Source organism: Anastrepha obliqua, chromosome 1 (genome assembly GCF_027943255.1).
Source record: "Anastrepha obliqua isolate idAnaObli1 chromosome 1, idAnaObli1_1.0, whole genome shotgun sequence".
Lineage (NCBI taxonomy): Eukaryota > Metazoa > Arthropoda > Insecta > Diptera > Tephritidae > Anastrepha > Anastrepha obliqua.
The window spans coordinates 19,480,096-19,494,110 of NC_072892.1; the positions used below are offsets into that span (position 1 = coordinate 19,480,096).

General features: G+C 38.5%; 2 protein-coding genes across 2 annotated transcripts in view; both read right to left on the reverse strand.

Moving 5' to 3' along the window:
- Nucleotides 1-10,121: 10,121 nt before the first annotated feature.
- LOC129253352 (spore coat protein SP96-like) lies at nt 10,122-11,338 on the reverse strand. The gene has a single exon (XM_054891696.1). The coding sequence runs from the start codon at nt 11,336-11,338 to the stop codon at nt 10,604-10,606; it is 735 nt and encodes a 244-aa protein (XP_054747671.1). The 3' UTR covers nt 10,122-10,603.
- Nucleotides 11,339-11,689: 351 nt separating this feature from the next.
- LOC129253351 (steroid receptor seven-up, isoforms B/C-like) overlaps nt 11,690-14,015 on the reverse strand; it is an 82,176-nt gene continuing 79,850 nt past the window's right edge. Inside the window, exons 4-5 of the mRNA XM_054891695.1 lie at nt 12,412-12,569; nt 11,690-11,806 (exon numbers count right to left, since the gene is read on the reverse strand). Coding sequence (XP_054747670.1) covers nt 11,690-11,806; nt 12,412-12,569 — 275 coding nt within the window. The remainder of the gene's footprint in view (nt 11,807-12,411; nt 12,570-14,015) is intronic.

Below are 14,015 nucleotides of genomic sequence, written 5' to 3' on the forward strand. Positions count from 1 at the left end.
ATTCATATTTTCATTGTTAATCTTTCGATTCGTATAAGCACAATTTCGCACCTTATTTGCATGAAAAGCAGTTGCTCACACTCGTGGCTACGTCTTTGAATTCGCGAATTCCCACGTTCACACCATGTGGCAGCTGCAAGACTACACAAGCGCATAACTATTCCAACAGTGCACCAAGCGCTGAGTATATCAAGCAATCAGTCACCTTCTAAAGCAATAATTTTCGAATCTCAGACGAATCCCTTCGTGCTTGCATTATTTGGACACCTATGCAACTAAGCATCCGCTTTCGTACTCATACATGAATTATATCTCCTTTTAGGTATGGCTGAAATTAGCTATTGCTAGTTTTTGCACCTCCACAGATACCCGGGTAGATAGGCAGACCGAAATGCCAATTGGTAATTGGTAATTTTAACACCTTCAATGCCGCAAAATGATGCCAAAATGCTAACGATCTCAAAGTGGCTTGAGAAGAAATAAAAAATATTAAAAACAAAGGCATAGCGAGCGCCCATACGGACGTGAAGCGTATCCACCAGGCATCAGGCGTCAGGGTTTTACACTCGTATTTTGTGGCTGTTATTGTTCTTAGAGTTAGTTCATCTGCTTCATTGTAGTTGGTGGCGATCATTAAAGTCAAATCATTTTCCACATTTATATTACGGTGGGCAGTTGTCGAAAGTAACCGCTGGGCTTAACACCTCAAACACAATAAGAAATAAACTAAATGTAGCGTGAATAGCAATCAGAAATCAAGCAAATCAAGCAAATCAAAAATCAAAATTACCACCGATTGCATATCACGACTTGCTTACCTTTCCGAGCTGGACGTGGCCGAAGTGGCAGCACTTATGTAAAAGTAATCAAATCAACACCTTCCACCAACGGCAATAACTCAAAATCATCGACAACCGATCGCTCATCACCCATCGCCAATCAACGATCAGTCAACACCGCCGCAACCGCTACACAAACCGCAATTGTTGGCGACTGCAGCTTCCTTTAATTTTTCCATCTTATTCACGTGCGATTTTGTGCCTCAAAAATATCTGCTTTCTGCTGATTTCGTTTATTTTTTTGTTTGTTGCTGTTGTGCTGTGACCGATCAGCGGAGCGATCATTACGATCGCAACATAACACACAGCTGAAAGAGGTTGTGATAGACATGTCGACGCGCACCTCTGCCACACTTGTCGCCTTTGGTATGAAACAGAGCTAAACTATAAAATTTACGTTTCTGGAAGCCGAAGTTGTCATTTAAGGGCTAATTTATGTCTCACACAATTTATCGCAACACCAGTGTTCCTTGTCGCTTGGGCCGGCCATTCACGCAGCCTTCACTCACAAGCACGATTGCATTGCTGGCAGTTTACGAGCCTTCGAGCAAACTAGGGATACCCGATTGCAGTTGCTAATCGCACAATCTGTTTCTGATCAATTCTTCTGCGCCGCCACCGCTTTCAACTTCCTACTCTGCGAAGCACGTCCACTCCCGCAAGGACGCTATGATGTGGACCGCTGGGGCTTGGAATTGACCTGCAATTGATTCAAATTCACTGCAATCCATTATAGGGGCTAAGCGCACGAGTTTCATGTCTCATTATTGGTAATTTCGGAGCAGTTCACATATCTGTAAATTGCGGCGATTCGCAAGAGGCGCGTACTGCCTCTGCCACAAGCCGTGGTAGGCAATGGATAGTTGAGTTGCTTTGGTTTAGAATTAATAATACGTGACAAGTACGTACGAAAGTGACAATTTAAGTATGCGTATCAGTATAAGCATAAAAAATATGCATAAAGAATAAAATAATAATACGCAAAATGTGGGTTAGGTTCGGCGAAAAGCTCAGCAAAATGTTCCTACGATTTAAATATTCTTAATCATAGGTCATAAAAATATGGTTGCAAATTTCTAAAATTTTTAATAAATGTAATTGGCTAACTTTTCCTTTTGCAATTACAACGAGAATAACTAATAGAAGGGCTGGAGTTCTTTGATATAATTGGACTTCTTTTGCCTCTTTACCATGGCTAAGCAGCTCTTCGGATCTCGAAACTATTGAGAGCTTCTGGTAGGGTTTAAATCCATTGGTTACCTTCGCAGTCCGTCCACGATAGTTTAGTTGAAAAACACATTTCAGAATTTTTTTATGGAGCGCATGAGATTAGAGCTCGGATCAAGAACTGTGAGCAATTATCCAAATCTTGCTAGAGGTGCTGCTACAAACATGGAAATAAAATTGTATTACTTTTTTTCAAAGCCTGTTTAAATAATAAAAATACATTGAAATAAATAAATGCCACTGCTAAAAAATTTGTTTTATGTTTATCAATCGCAGAGTTCTAATTGTTTGTCCGCGTATTGTGGCAGCTCTGCACTCGAAACGCGTGACTTGTCTTGGCATTCTAACCAATTTCAAAGGCTTCTGTGCGGTTTTACATTTGGTTTTGGCGAAATAAGCAGCAACAACAAAGTTTTTCAAAAAAGTTCAATGAAAAATAAAATATTGCAGGTGTCTATCCAGACATTTCACTACAGGGTTGCCCATATTCGACGGACCCATCTGGCAACCCTGTATCTTTTGACAGAGATGTCAGATCGCTTAATGACATACCGCGTTGGAAGCGTGAGTCCAAGCAGATTTTTACCATGGAACAGTGGCAGTTCTGGTTTCAGCAAGACGGCGCTCCACCACACACAGCTCGCACCACAATCAATTTTTTGAAGAAATTGTTTCCTCGTCGTTTGATGTCGAAAAATGGCGATTTTGACTGGCCACCGTGTCGCCCGATTGCTGCAAAACGGGCACAATACGCCGTACAGGCTCAAGGCGGCCATTTGAGAGACATCAAAAAGTGATGTCAACAAATCTACTTGAACCAAATAAAATGATTATTATCGTCAACATCAAAAAAATTGTGTGTTTCTTTGATTAAAAAAAACACATGGGTCCGTCGAATATGGTCAACCCAGTATTTCAAATAACCAAGTGGTGTCACTTCTTGAGTTAATTAGATCTTCTAAAGATGTAGGCGCAGATACTGATGTAAAATTCACCACATCATGAACAGTGGAATGCTTAATTACTTTAAACTACACGAAATCATCCGACGCAGCTCATTTCGAACTGAATATTTTCGATGCAGGTCGTTTAAAAAGTTCCATGCAAAGTCAGAGATTTGGCACTGCTGGCGCGCCCCGAGGTTATATTTAATTAGTAGCAGCACCACTGAACACTACTAACATCACACGCTGTGACTGTTCTGCACTTCAAAGAAACCGTGACAAATATCTTGCCGCTTATTTCTTTAAAGACCTGGGAAATTTGCAAAATGTCTCACTGGAGGCACTAGTTGCCTTCTTAAAAAGATCTAAGTGGTTTAAGCAACATAGCTAGGGGATGGAAATGAAATGCAAGCATCGCAGATCGACATGTGCCTGCAGCGACAGCCAAGCTGCGTTCATGGCCTTAGAGAGCCCCCCAACCACATCGGGGGTAGTCGAGTCCTGTAAATCCAGGCTGAACTATGTCGGTAGACGTAATAGCCTGATGCTAACATGTGTCCCGGAACACGTGGATATCGTGGGTAACGAGACCTCTGACTCCTTAGCTAGGATGGGCTCTGAGGCCAACTTCTTTGCCCCAGAGCCCATTCTGCCACTCCCTTCTGCAGCCACCAAAGCCACGGTTAGTGAATGGATTACTACAGCCCACAAACGAGCTTGGAAGGCTGAAAAGGCTGCAGATGGACTGTCATTAAGCAGAGGGAACTGCAGACAGCTGGTTGGACTGAAGACGGGCCATTTTCTGTGGGCGAAGCACATGGAAAAGGTAGGCATCTTAGAGAGTGTACTCTACGCCCTGCTTGTGAAGAGGAGGATGAGGCGGACCACTTTCTATGCGTCTCCCCGCCTTCGCTCGAATCAGGCTTGAGTTCTTGGGCATTGATGCGTTAAGAAGCGACCACCTTGGCTCCTTGGCATCACAAGATCTACTCAGATTTCTCCGGAGGTCGAGTAGATTTAAAGAAAATTAAAAAGGGAACCCGAGTGCAGTACAATGGATTTAATTGTGTCTGAGAGCTGGTTCGATAAAAAAAAACATAATTTAATGGTTTCAAATACTCTTTATTATTTAGTGGAGTCTACCTGCAGAACAACAATACACTTCCTGTAACGAGATTCCAATTTGTGAACTCAATTCCTGATGTGAGAATTTGCAAGGGCTGAAAATGCCTTTTACTGCTGTTATAAGCTCATCATTTTATGAAAAACGCTTTCCCTGCATGCATTTTTTTAAGTCTGGAAACAGATGGAAGTCGTTAGCGGCCAAATCTGGGGAATACGGTGGCTGCTCCAACAATTCAAACTCTAATTCATGGAGTTTAGCTATTGTCAAAAGGCTCTTTTTCGTGATTAAAAAATTGCAAGTAATCCACAAACAATACTCCTTTCGCATGCCAAAATACTGATGTTAACACCTTCTTGATGGATTTCTGGAAACGAACCCGTTTCGTAGCCGAAGAACCAGGTTCACACCACTCTTTTGCTTCTTGTTTTTACTTCGGATCATGGTGATAGACCCAAGTCGCAACCAAAGTGATGAACCTTTGTTAGCGAATGCGACATCTTTTGTGCACACAGCTTTCTGAAACCCAAAACCCAGTGACATGCCTAGGGCTTCTACTAAATCTCTTTCAGTCACTCGACGATTTTTCAATAAGATAGCTTGTATTTTTTTCTATGATTTTTGCTATTGTTGCACACAGGAGGTGTTGTTGCGGATACACAGGAGACAATCCATCTAGCCACTTGTAAAACCGCGAATCTCATGTATACACAAAATGCACATACTATAAATACGCCAGATTCGTACTAGCCCTGTCTAGAAAGGAAAGCACAACTATCGTAGGCATACTGACAGGCCACAATTTGTTAGCGGCACATGCATATAAGATGAGAATTACAAACAACGACAACTGCAGATTTTGCAATGAACTGGAATAGAGGGAGACTCTTGAACACCTTCTGTGTGCTTGCCCTTCATTAGCTAGAACCCAAATGAAATGTTTAGGAGCTCTACAATATGAGAGGTTCGAATGTCTCTCGGTGTTAGAGCTTCAGCGCTACTTAGATTCGCAAAAAGTATCGTTGTTTGGTCTCGAATTTTTTTGAGCACGGGACAGTAGGAGATCGTCAACATGCCGTTCATCAACGTCCAAAACGTTCCAATGAACTTATTGAAGCAGTGAGGGAGAGCGTTGCCCAGGAGCCAACAGTGTCGCATCGTCGTCGCGCTCAGCATTTTGCCGTCAGTGAAACCACAATGCAGCGCATTTTAAAGGATGATTTAAATTTTTTCTCGTATAAAGAGCAATTGACACAAAGAATATTGCCGACAGACCATTCACGTCGCTTGAAATACGGCCAAACAGTCGCTCGAATGGTTGACACTGAACCCCATTTTTGGAAGCAAATTTAAATGACTGCGAGGCACATTTTAACCCCTCTAGCAGCGTGAATAAACAATATTGCCGCATTTGGGGAGCTGAGAATCCACACAAAATCGCTGAAACGCCATTGCATGACCGGAAAGTAACTGTTTGGGCTGGCATTTACGCCAAAACCATTATTGGGTCGATGGAAACCGATATTGATGGATGTGTTGGCTCATTATGTCTGCTCGCAAATGCGTGACACAGGTTTAGACGGTTACTGACTTCAACAAGACGATGCGCCATGCCACACTGCGAATGCAACAATTGAATTTCTACAACGAAAATTCCCGGGACGTCTAGTGTCAAAAAGAGGCGACATCGACTGGACCCCCAGATCACCTGACTTAACCCCCCGGACTTATTTTTGTGGGGTTATCTGAAAAGTAAGGTTTACGCCAACAGGTCGCAGACTATTGACCAGCTTAAGGCAAACATTTGTGCCGAAATCGACGCTATGAAACCCGAAATGCTTTACAAGGTGATGACAAACGCAGAAAAAAGATCGCAGTTTGTGATTGCTAATAAAGGTGGCCACTCTATTGATATTGTATTCAAAAAATTGTTTTAATAAATTGTAAATAACCGAACCAAACAAAAATGCCTCACTTATACAAATCAGTTGTTTTTTTGTTCAAGGTTACGCAATGTTTTCATACCGACATAAATGATGGCGCACCCTGTACGTAAAGATGCTTTAAGGGGGTATTCTGATCTAGAAATTTGAAAAAATCGATTTTTTTTGCATATTTTCAAAGTTTAGACTTTCAGCAATATGCGCTTCAACGGATTTTGCAAAATTCGAATTATTTTCGAGTGGAGCGAATCGCACAATGAACGGCAGATGTTACCGGACGACTTGAGGACTCGTTCTTTCCAGAAAATCTCTTGTATCCCACACAACCTTTATATATTCCTTACATATATATATATATATATATATATATATACTTTATACTTCTATAATATATACCTGGAAATATATCGCCGATTAATCCAGAGTGAGTAGTAAATATTATGATCTAAGTTATTCGATTGGATTTGTTGCTCAAACTGCAAACGCGATTTTCTTAAAACTACTTTTTTTGAGATGGTCGTCATGATGTCTCAAGTTCCACTTGACCGATCGCTTTGAAGTTTGATAAGAATTTTTTATTATGCATGCTATCGCGCCTGCCTCGGATTTTGAAAAATTTAAGTTTGAAGTATTTTTAAAAAATTTCATTAAAATTTGGTAAAAAAAAGGGGGTTAAAAATTTTTTGTTTTCAAAATGACGCCATTTTGTGAATTTTTTTTTCTTTGGTTTGGCGTAATCCGATAGTGACATCCTAACTAATGAAGAATTTTTTTAATTTGTTTGATTTAGATCGCTACAAGGGTTGGAATCATGTCAACAATGGAGCGCCGTTTTTTATGTAGCCCCCACTCCGCCGGTCTGTAATTCCCCGATTTTTTTATTTTTTTTTTTATAAATTTTTTTTTATACTTTTCCAATATTAATAAAAACCATAAAAAAAATGGATAGTAAAAATGTTTTTCCTTTTTTTTATTTTAGTTTCAAAAATACCTAAAATTAAGGCGTCTAGACTAGATACCCCCTTAACCAAATATTGGCAAATATTTCTATAGGAAATATTTCAAAATTAACTATTTTCGAATAGCCGCCAGTGATTGCGCCAATCTTAGATATAGAATTTTTGTCTCGTTGAGACAGTTTTGTCTCGTTCGTTCCCCTTAAAGCGCAACTCGTGGTTTTTTTTCAAAATGCCTACCATTTCCGGTTATTGTGAAATGAATCTTGCTGCGGTGACAATTTATTTTCCATCGATGTGTTACTGTGCGCCATTTTGCTTCGGAATAAAACTCAAATTGTCATCTTAAGATTTGCCTTTTTTATTTCTTTCAATTAATTTATATTTTATTTAATTTATTTAACTTGTGAATTTGCTTTGTTTTTATTCCAGCCACATTTAAAATAAATTATATATAAAAAAAAAAAAAAATTGTTGATTGGTAAACAAATTCGTCTGCTTAAAATTAATTAATTTATATAAATGTATTTAACGCATCATATTTATAAATAACTGTTTATGTTGTTTTATTTGCTAAATGCATACCTATGTTCGCATGTCTGTATGTACGTATATACATATATCTGTTTGTATGGGTATGAATGTGTACATATTTTACAACAATTTATACACAATTCCTTGATATTTCGCCCTTGTTTCATATATTTTCCCGTTCTTTGATAAGAGTTTCGCTCTTGATTTTAATTAAATTGTTTCTTCAACGCTTCACTTGCTGTTTTTATGTTGTTGTAATGCCTATCAGTAATACATATATTATACAAATTTGTATACACCAATACACACGCATATAATACAAAACAAGTTTACGTTTTTTGTTCGTTTGTTTGGTTGTTTTTGAAATGATTTATCGCCATTTCTCGAAGCTGCTGCTATGTACAGAATTCCTTTGTGATCTACGATTAAAATTTATTGCTAGCAGAAATGGAACTATTCCTCTTTAACACACTGTGATTCGGCTATTATTTACAAATTATTTTAGCATGCAAAACACTGATTCGTTGCACTTATTTTGCTCACTGGAAAGGCCAATGAAAATAAATGAAATGAACGCAAAAGTAATTGAATAAAAAGAAATGTGCAAGTGAAAATAGACAATAAAAATAATTAATAACAAAATAAATACCACAAACCTTTTTTTAGGAAATATTAAAACACTTTTTTCGTATATGTACATATGTATGTATGTAAAATATCAAATTTTATTTAAAAATAATTTCTCGTTTTGTATGTATAAATAAAAAAATTATATGTTTTCTTTTTCAACTTAAAACTAAAGTTGCACTGGTTTTGATTTCACATAAAATAAAATAAAAAATTTGCTAATTAAATTCTGCGTAATTAAAAATAATTTTTTCTGTACCTTTAAGGGTAAAATGTAAAATTTAAAATTTTACTCAATTCTAAAATTGAATTAAAGCACAAAATTGCCACAGTTGAGCACAAAAGACACTTGAAAACGAAAAACAGACTGAATAATTTGAAGCTGGGTAAAATAAAGAAAGATTAAAGAGTAAAATTAGAAAAAAAAGTTAAAAATCGAAGAGCTATTTTGCTTAGTTCAAATTACGCGTACAAATAATGTTAATAAATTTGTTGTTGAGATAAAACTTTTTTTAAACTTAAAGTAAGTATTAAAGTATAAACTGAAATTAAGTAAGATTCAGTGCCATTCCATTCATTAATATTTGTTTCACGTTTGCTTAAATCTACGAAAATTGTTGCCCTTTTGGAAAATCATGCAAAGTTTCGTTTAACGAAACTCTGTGGCTCCCTTCTAGTTTGTGTTCAATTTGTGTATTGCTTTGTTTCAAGGATATGTCACTTGAAGCCGCCAAGAATAGAATTTTTTGCAAAAAAAAACTAAAAAAATTGGGGGAAAAAAACAAAAATTAGACACCAGAAATAGGAGTTTTTTACACAAAAAAAGGAAAAAATATGAAAAGAAAATTGAAAACAAAAACAAAAATTAGACACCGTAAATAGGAGTTTTTTACACAAAACAAAATTGGAAAAAAATTGAAAAAAATTAGCTACCAGAAATAGGAATATTTTACACAAAAAAAGAAACAAAAAATAAATTGGAAAAAAAATTGAAAAAAATTAGAAGAATAGAAGAAATAGGAGTTTTTTACACAAAAAAAAAAAACAAACAAAAAATTGGAAAAAAACAAAAAATTAGACACCAGAAATAGGAGTTTTTACAAACACAAAACAAAAAATTGGAAAAAACAAAAATTAGCTACCAGAAATAGGAATATTTTACCAAAAAAACAAAAAAAAAAACTTGAAAAAAACAAATACAAATTTAGTTGTAAATATTTTGAGCCTCATTGTGTAAAATCTATTAAAAATGTTTGTAACTGCGCTTGATTTTTTAAGGGGGGAAGCCGGCTTAAATCGATCAAAAAAACGATTTTTTTTATTGCATAAACTACTCAAGAATATGTGGTAAAAACTTTAAAGCTGAATTCGTATTATTCCCGATGCTATGAGCACTTAAGTGCGCTCCCGTCGGTTCGGCCCCGTAGCGCTTACGATACGATGCTTTATATCAAACGTGTTTTTCTCGAAACGATTTTTTTTTTCAAACTGGTGGGCATTCTAGCTTAAAAAGTTATCGACCAATCGTTCTAAAATTTTTCGGGATTTCTTCTTTATTCAATTCTAATTTATATGAACTTATTCTCGGATTATATTATTATTTGAAATATTGTTTTTAAGCAAAATATGTATGTAGATGAAGAAATATGGTATAAAAAAACTAATTTCTGTTCAAGCGCCTCAAAAGCATGCAATTCTCAATATTTTTTTTTCCAAAATTAAATTCATATTCTTAAGAAATATGTTGTTAATATGAGTAAAAAAAAAATTGCTGTTGATTGCAACTTCAGGAATTCCCACCAGTAAGACACTCGGATGGCTATCGTCCATAGACAGCACGCACTAACGCCACTATCTCCCGCGGAAATAGCTTAAAAAAATTTAAAAGTGTACCTAACAATATAAATAAAATATCCTCTAAACTTAAACCATTTCTGATTATTCCTTCTTTGTTCAAAAACTTCTCGAAAAACACCAAAATTTTGGCCTCCTAAGCAGGTTTCCCCCCTTAATTCGCATGCACTTTTTAAATTTTTCTTCAGCTTCTATTATTTTTCTGTGTTTTTTCTACTCGGAGTTTTGGCTTCAAGCTTCATAGTTTGGGTGAAACATTTGTATAACTTCAATAAATAAATTACTATATAAATATTAATTAGTTAAAAATATTTACAAAAGCACGACAGCGTTCCCATTTCAAATAAATTGCGCTTTAACAACTCTAAAAGGTAAAAATTTACGCTAATATTTCATGTCTTCACTTCAGCTTCCTTAATTTTTTTTTTATGTTTTTTTTTTTTTGTTTATGTAAATTTTAATTTCAACTTTCTTTTGTGATTTCTTTTGTTTTTTTTAAGGTTATTTTCTACTTTCGGTTTTTCTGCAATTACAACTACACTACTCGTTTATACTTTTACTTGACATCGACAATGAGAGGAACTTCGCTAATATCGATTAGATTTGGTGGCGATGCCAGCTGCTGGTGTTGCTGTTGCGGTTGCTGGAGGTGGAGGTGGTGATTGTGGCCGGGGTGGTGTGCATGCAGCTGGGAGTGTGATTGTGAGTGTTGGGCGCTGCGTTGTTGCTGCTGTTGGTATTGTTGGCTGATGATTGCCGCCGTTGCAGCTGCTGCTGTTGCAGGTGCGGCTGTTGCTGTGCCGGCAGTGGAGGAATTGGCAGCTGACAGTGCCAGCGTTGATGTTGACAATGATGAAGCGCTTGTTGATGCCGTCGATGTTCTCGATGATGCGGACGAAGAGGCGGATGCCGTTGGCGCAATCGCACCTGCCTCCACAGTTGTGCCAGTTGTCTCGTCCATGTCGTCGCTGCAGTCGTGGCTGTTGTGATCGCTCACCTGATTTTGACTGCTGCTATTGCTGCTGGCGAGCATCATGCGATGATGCTGTTGAAGGCATTGATTGGCATTCACTGCTGCCGCTGCCATCATCATAGCTGCGTCACAATAGTTGGACAACATTGTTGTTGGATTGACAACACTTGGCGTCGGCGCCTGGGATGCATTGGCTGCGTAGAAGCAATTGGTGCTGCTGCTGCTGTAGTCGCTAGCCACCGAGGTGGCACTGCCACCGACCCCCCCTGTGCCGGCAGTACCAAAGAAACCGCTGCCATAGCTGCCCATCCCGCCCATTATGCCCACCTCTCCATTGAAGTGCTGACCGCTGCTGCTGGCGACTGCATTTGCGCTACTGCCATTGCCAATGCCATTGGTGTGGTTGTTGTGACTATTGTAATTCAGCAAACTGCTGCTGCTGCTCGTGCTGCTGCCTGTGTGTCCGTTGCCAATATCCACAATGCCGTTGCTGTTGGTATGATAGTTGTTGTGGTTGCTGTTATTGAGTGCAACAGCAGTGTGGTTGTTATGGTGGTCGTGGTGGTTGTGGCTGACAGCATTGGCGGCAGCGGCAGCTGCTGCTGCTGCGGCGGCGGCGGCTGCAGCAGCGGATGATCAAGTCGTTGTCAATTGGCGCCACATTGTGTGTCACATCGATGGCAAGTACGGCCAGGAGAAACTGTTGCCGGACAGCAGCATGTCGCGTATTAACGTTTCAATGGGGGTTTTACCGACTAGACGCACAAAAAACAATTGCTCGATGACCTAAAGGGCGGTGTGAAGGGAGCAGAGAAGAGAAAAACAATTGATTATTTCGGCGTCTGCATCAAATCGGCATACAAATTCAAAGGAGAGTCTAAGTGAGAGTCTGAATGAGAAGCTAAATGCTTTGGCTCGAGTCTTGGAAAGTTTAAACGGAAACTATTCGGCTTTAACGCCACTTTTTAAATATTTGTTATTGTAATATTTAGGAGTCAACCATGTCCAAATAAATGTCTCCGCAGAGTGGCTAACTAGGCCACCAATTTTTTTCATTATATATTTCCGGCTACTTGAGCTTCGGGCTAGCGCATATAAGCCATGCGCGGGATTTTTTGCAGCAAGGACTGTTCAATATGTAAGAAATACTGGACCTCCTAAATTTTTTATAATTTTGGTTTTTCAAAAAGCATTTTTGAGTTGATGGAGAGTAATAAAAGTGGCTATTTTCGATGACTTCCTCGACAACAAAAAAATACAGAAAATGCTGTTGGGTCAAGTTTAAAAGGCTTCGTAGCGCATGAGCGAGCAGCGATTATTTAATTTCAGTCCGGATAGACGATAAAAGCATTTAACTAGCCATGAATGTGTGCTTGCCGAAGGTAACTCACCTGGGAGGAAACGGTGCGCAGGGAGGGCAATCGCAGGAGCAACTTTCCGAACCGCGTAGGCTGACTGGGATACTGGGTACGGCAGTACTCTTCGAGCGCGCACTGCGACTTCTCCTGCAGCGATTCGATATGTGTAACGTCCGACAGACCGCACGCATCTAAAACGCACAAGAACAAGAAAATAATTAAATTAATTGAAAAAAAAACAGGTAAATGAATATTTTGAAATAGTTATTTTAAAAAGTTTGCGAAAGTCCGTCAAGCGTGAAAATTAGGAGAAGTTTGAAAATTAGAAACTGGTGCGGCGTATTTTATAAAACGGTTACTCATAAGCAATTAACTAGGCTTGAAAAGCAACAAAACAAATTAATTCCAATCATGCAGCTTCTCTGACTCACTTCCGGGTGAATTTCATTAAAACTTGGTGGCAATTGCATTGAACTTCGCCTCGGAAGTGAACTACGGAAACCGCCCAACTAACGCCCGCTTTTCAGGCTTGACAGACTTTCGTTGAAATCTTCGTAAATAAATTATTTATGATAATAAAACGAATTCGTACTTATGCACTTTAGCACTTAAGTGCGTTTTCCTCAAGCACTGCGCCGCCGAAACTTGAATGCAATCTCTCGCAGATGCACAGCTAGATTGACGTGGTTCGAAATTCGCGTAAAGAATGCCTAATCGCGATACAACAACATTAACCTAAAACATTCAAAACAACAATGGCTTAATTTACTGTTATAAACTGCTTGCAACCCAACAACTATCCGATCGCTCGCCAAACATTTCCAAAGCTTATAGTTCAACCTTGAATTGCTGTCGCAATAGTCACAAATTTACGAATGCCCAAGAACAAACTAAATATATACATACACTCACACACACACACACACATGCATGCATGCACGCATATAAGCTTGGGCACATGGACAGCAAGAGTCGCGTCGTCGGTAATTGACATACTAAGCAATCAACAATAATCAACATTCAGCACTCAACATTTAACAAGTATTTAATTAATGCGTTTTTGTTTTTGTTCAAATTGTTTTCTGTGTTGCCTCATAGCATCAAGCGCCCGTAAAGACGCTGCGCCGCAGGGGATAACGCAGAGCATCTTGTTGTGGCCATTAACAAAGCAACGCCAACACAGACACAATCACAGACAATTTTACATATTACTTCATCGAACAACAACGCAAGATGAGCTGTTTTAGCAGTTATTGGCTAAGCTGAGCTGATAGTTTGGTGATTATACGCCACGTTGAGCCGCTCGCCGAAGTAGGGAGCGAGGCTTTTCATACCCTAAGCGCTTACCTAGAATCCACAATTCTTGAACGTTTGCGCGTCGCTTGAATGGCTACGTGAAATATTTATGAAAAATATTTAATTAAATTATCTCGCTGACGACATTAGCGGCTGTGGCGTGCGGTTATTTGTTGCTAGGATGGGTTGAGTTGAGTTATTTTTGTCGTTTACTAAATTTTTATTGACTTTTGCTTCAGTTGAAATTCTGCCAAAGCAAAATCTTTTGCATAATTACAGCGATAATTGGATATTAGTAATATTTGTTACAATTTTGGGCTGAATGACTTGTTTGCTTAGAA

What these genes read in the sequence shown, in the direction of transcription:
- LOC129253352 (XM_054891696.1), bottom strand. Translation starts at nt 11,338, where the DNA reads ATGGGCGGGATGGGCAGCTATGGCAGCGGTTTCTTTGGTACTGCCGGC.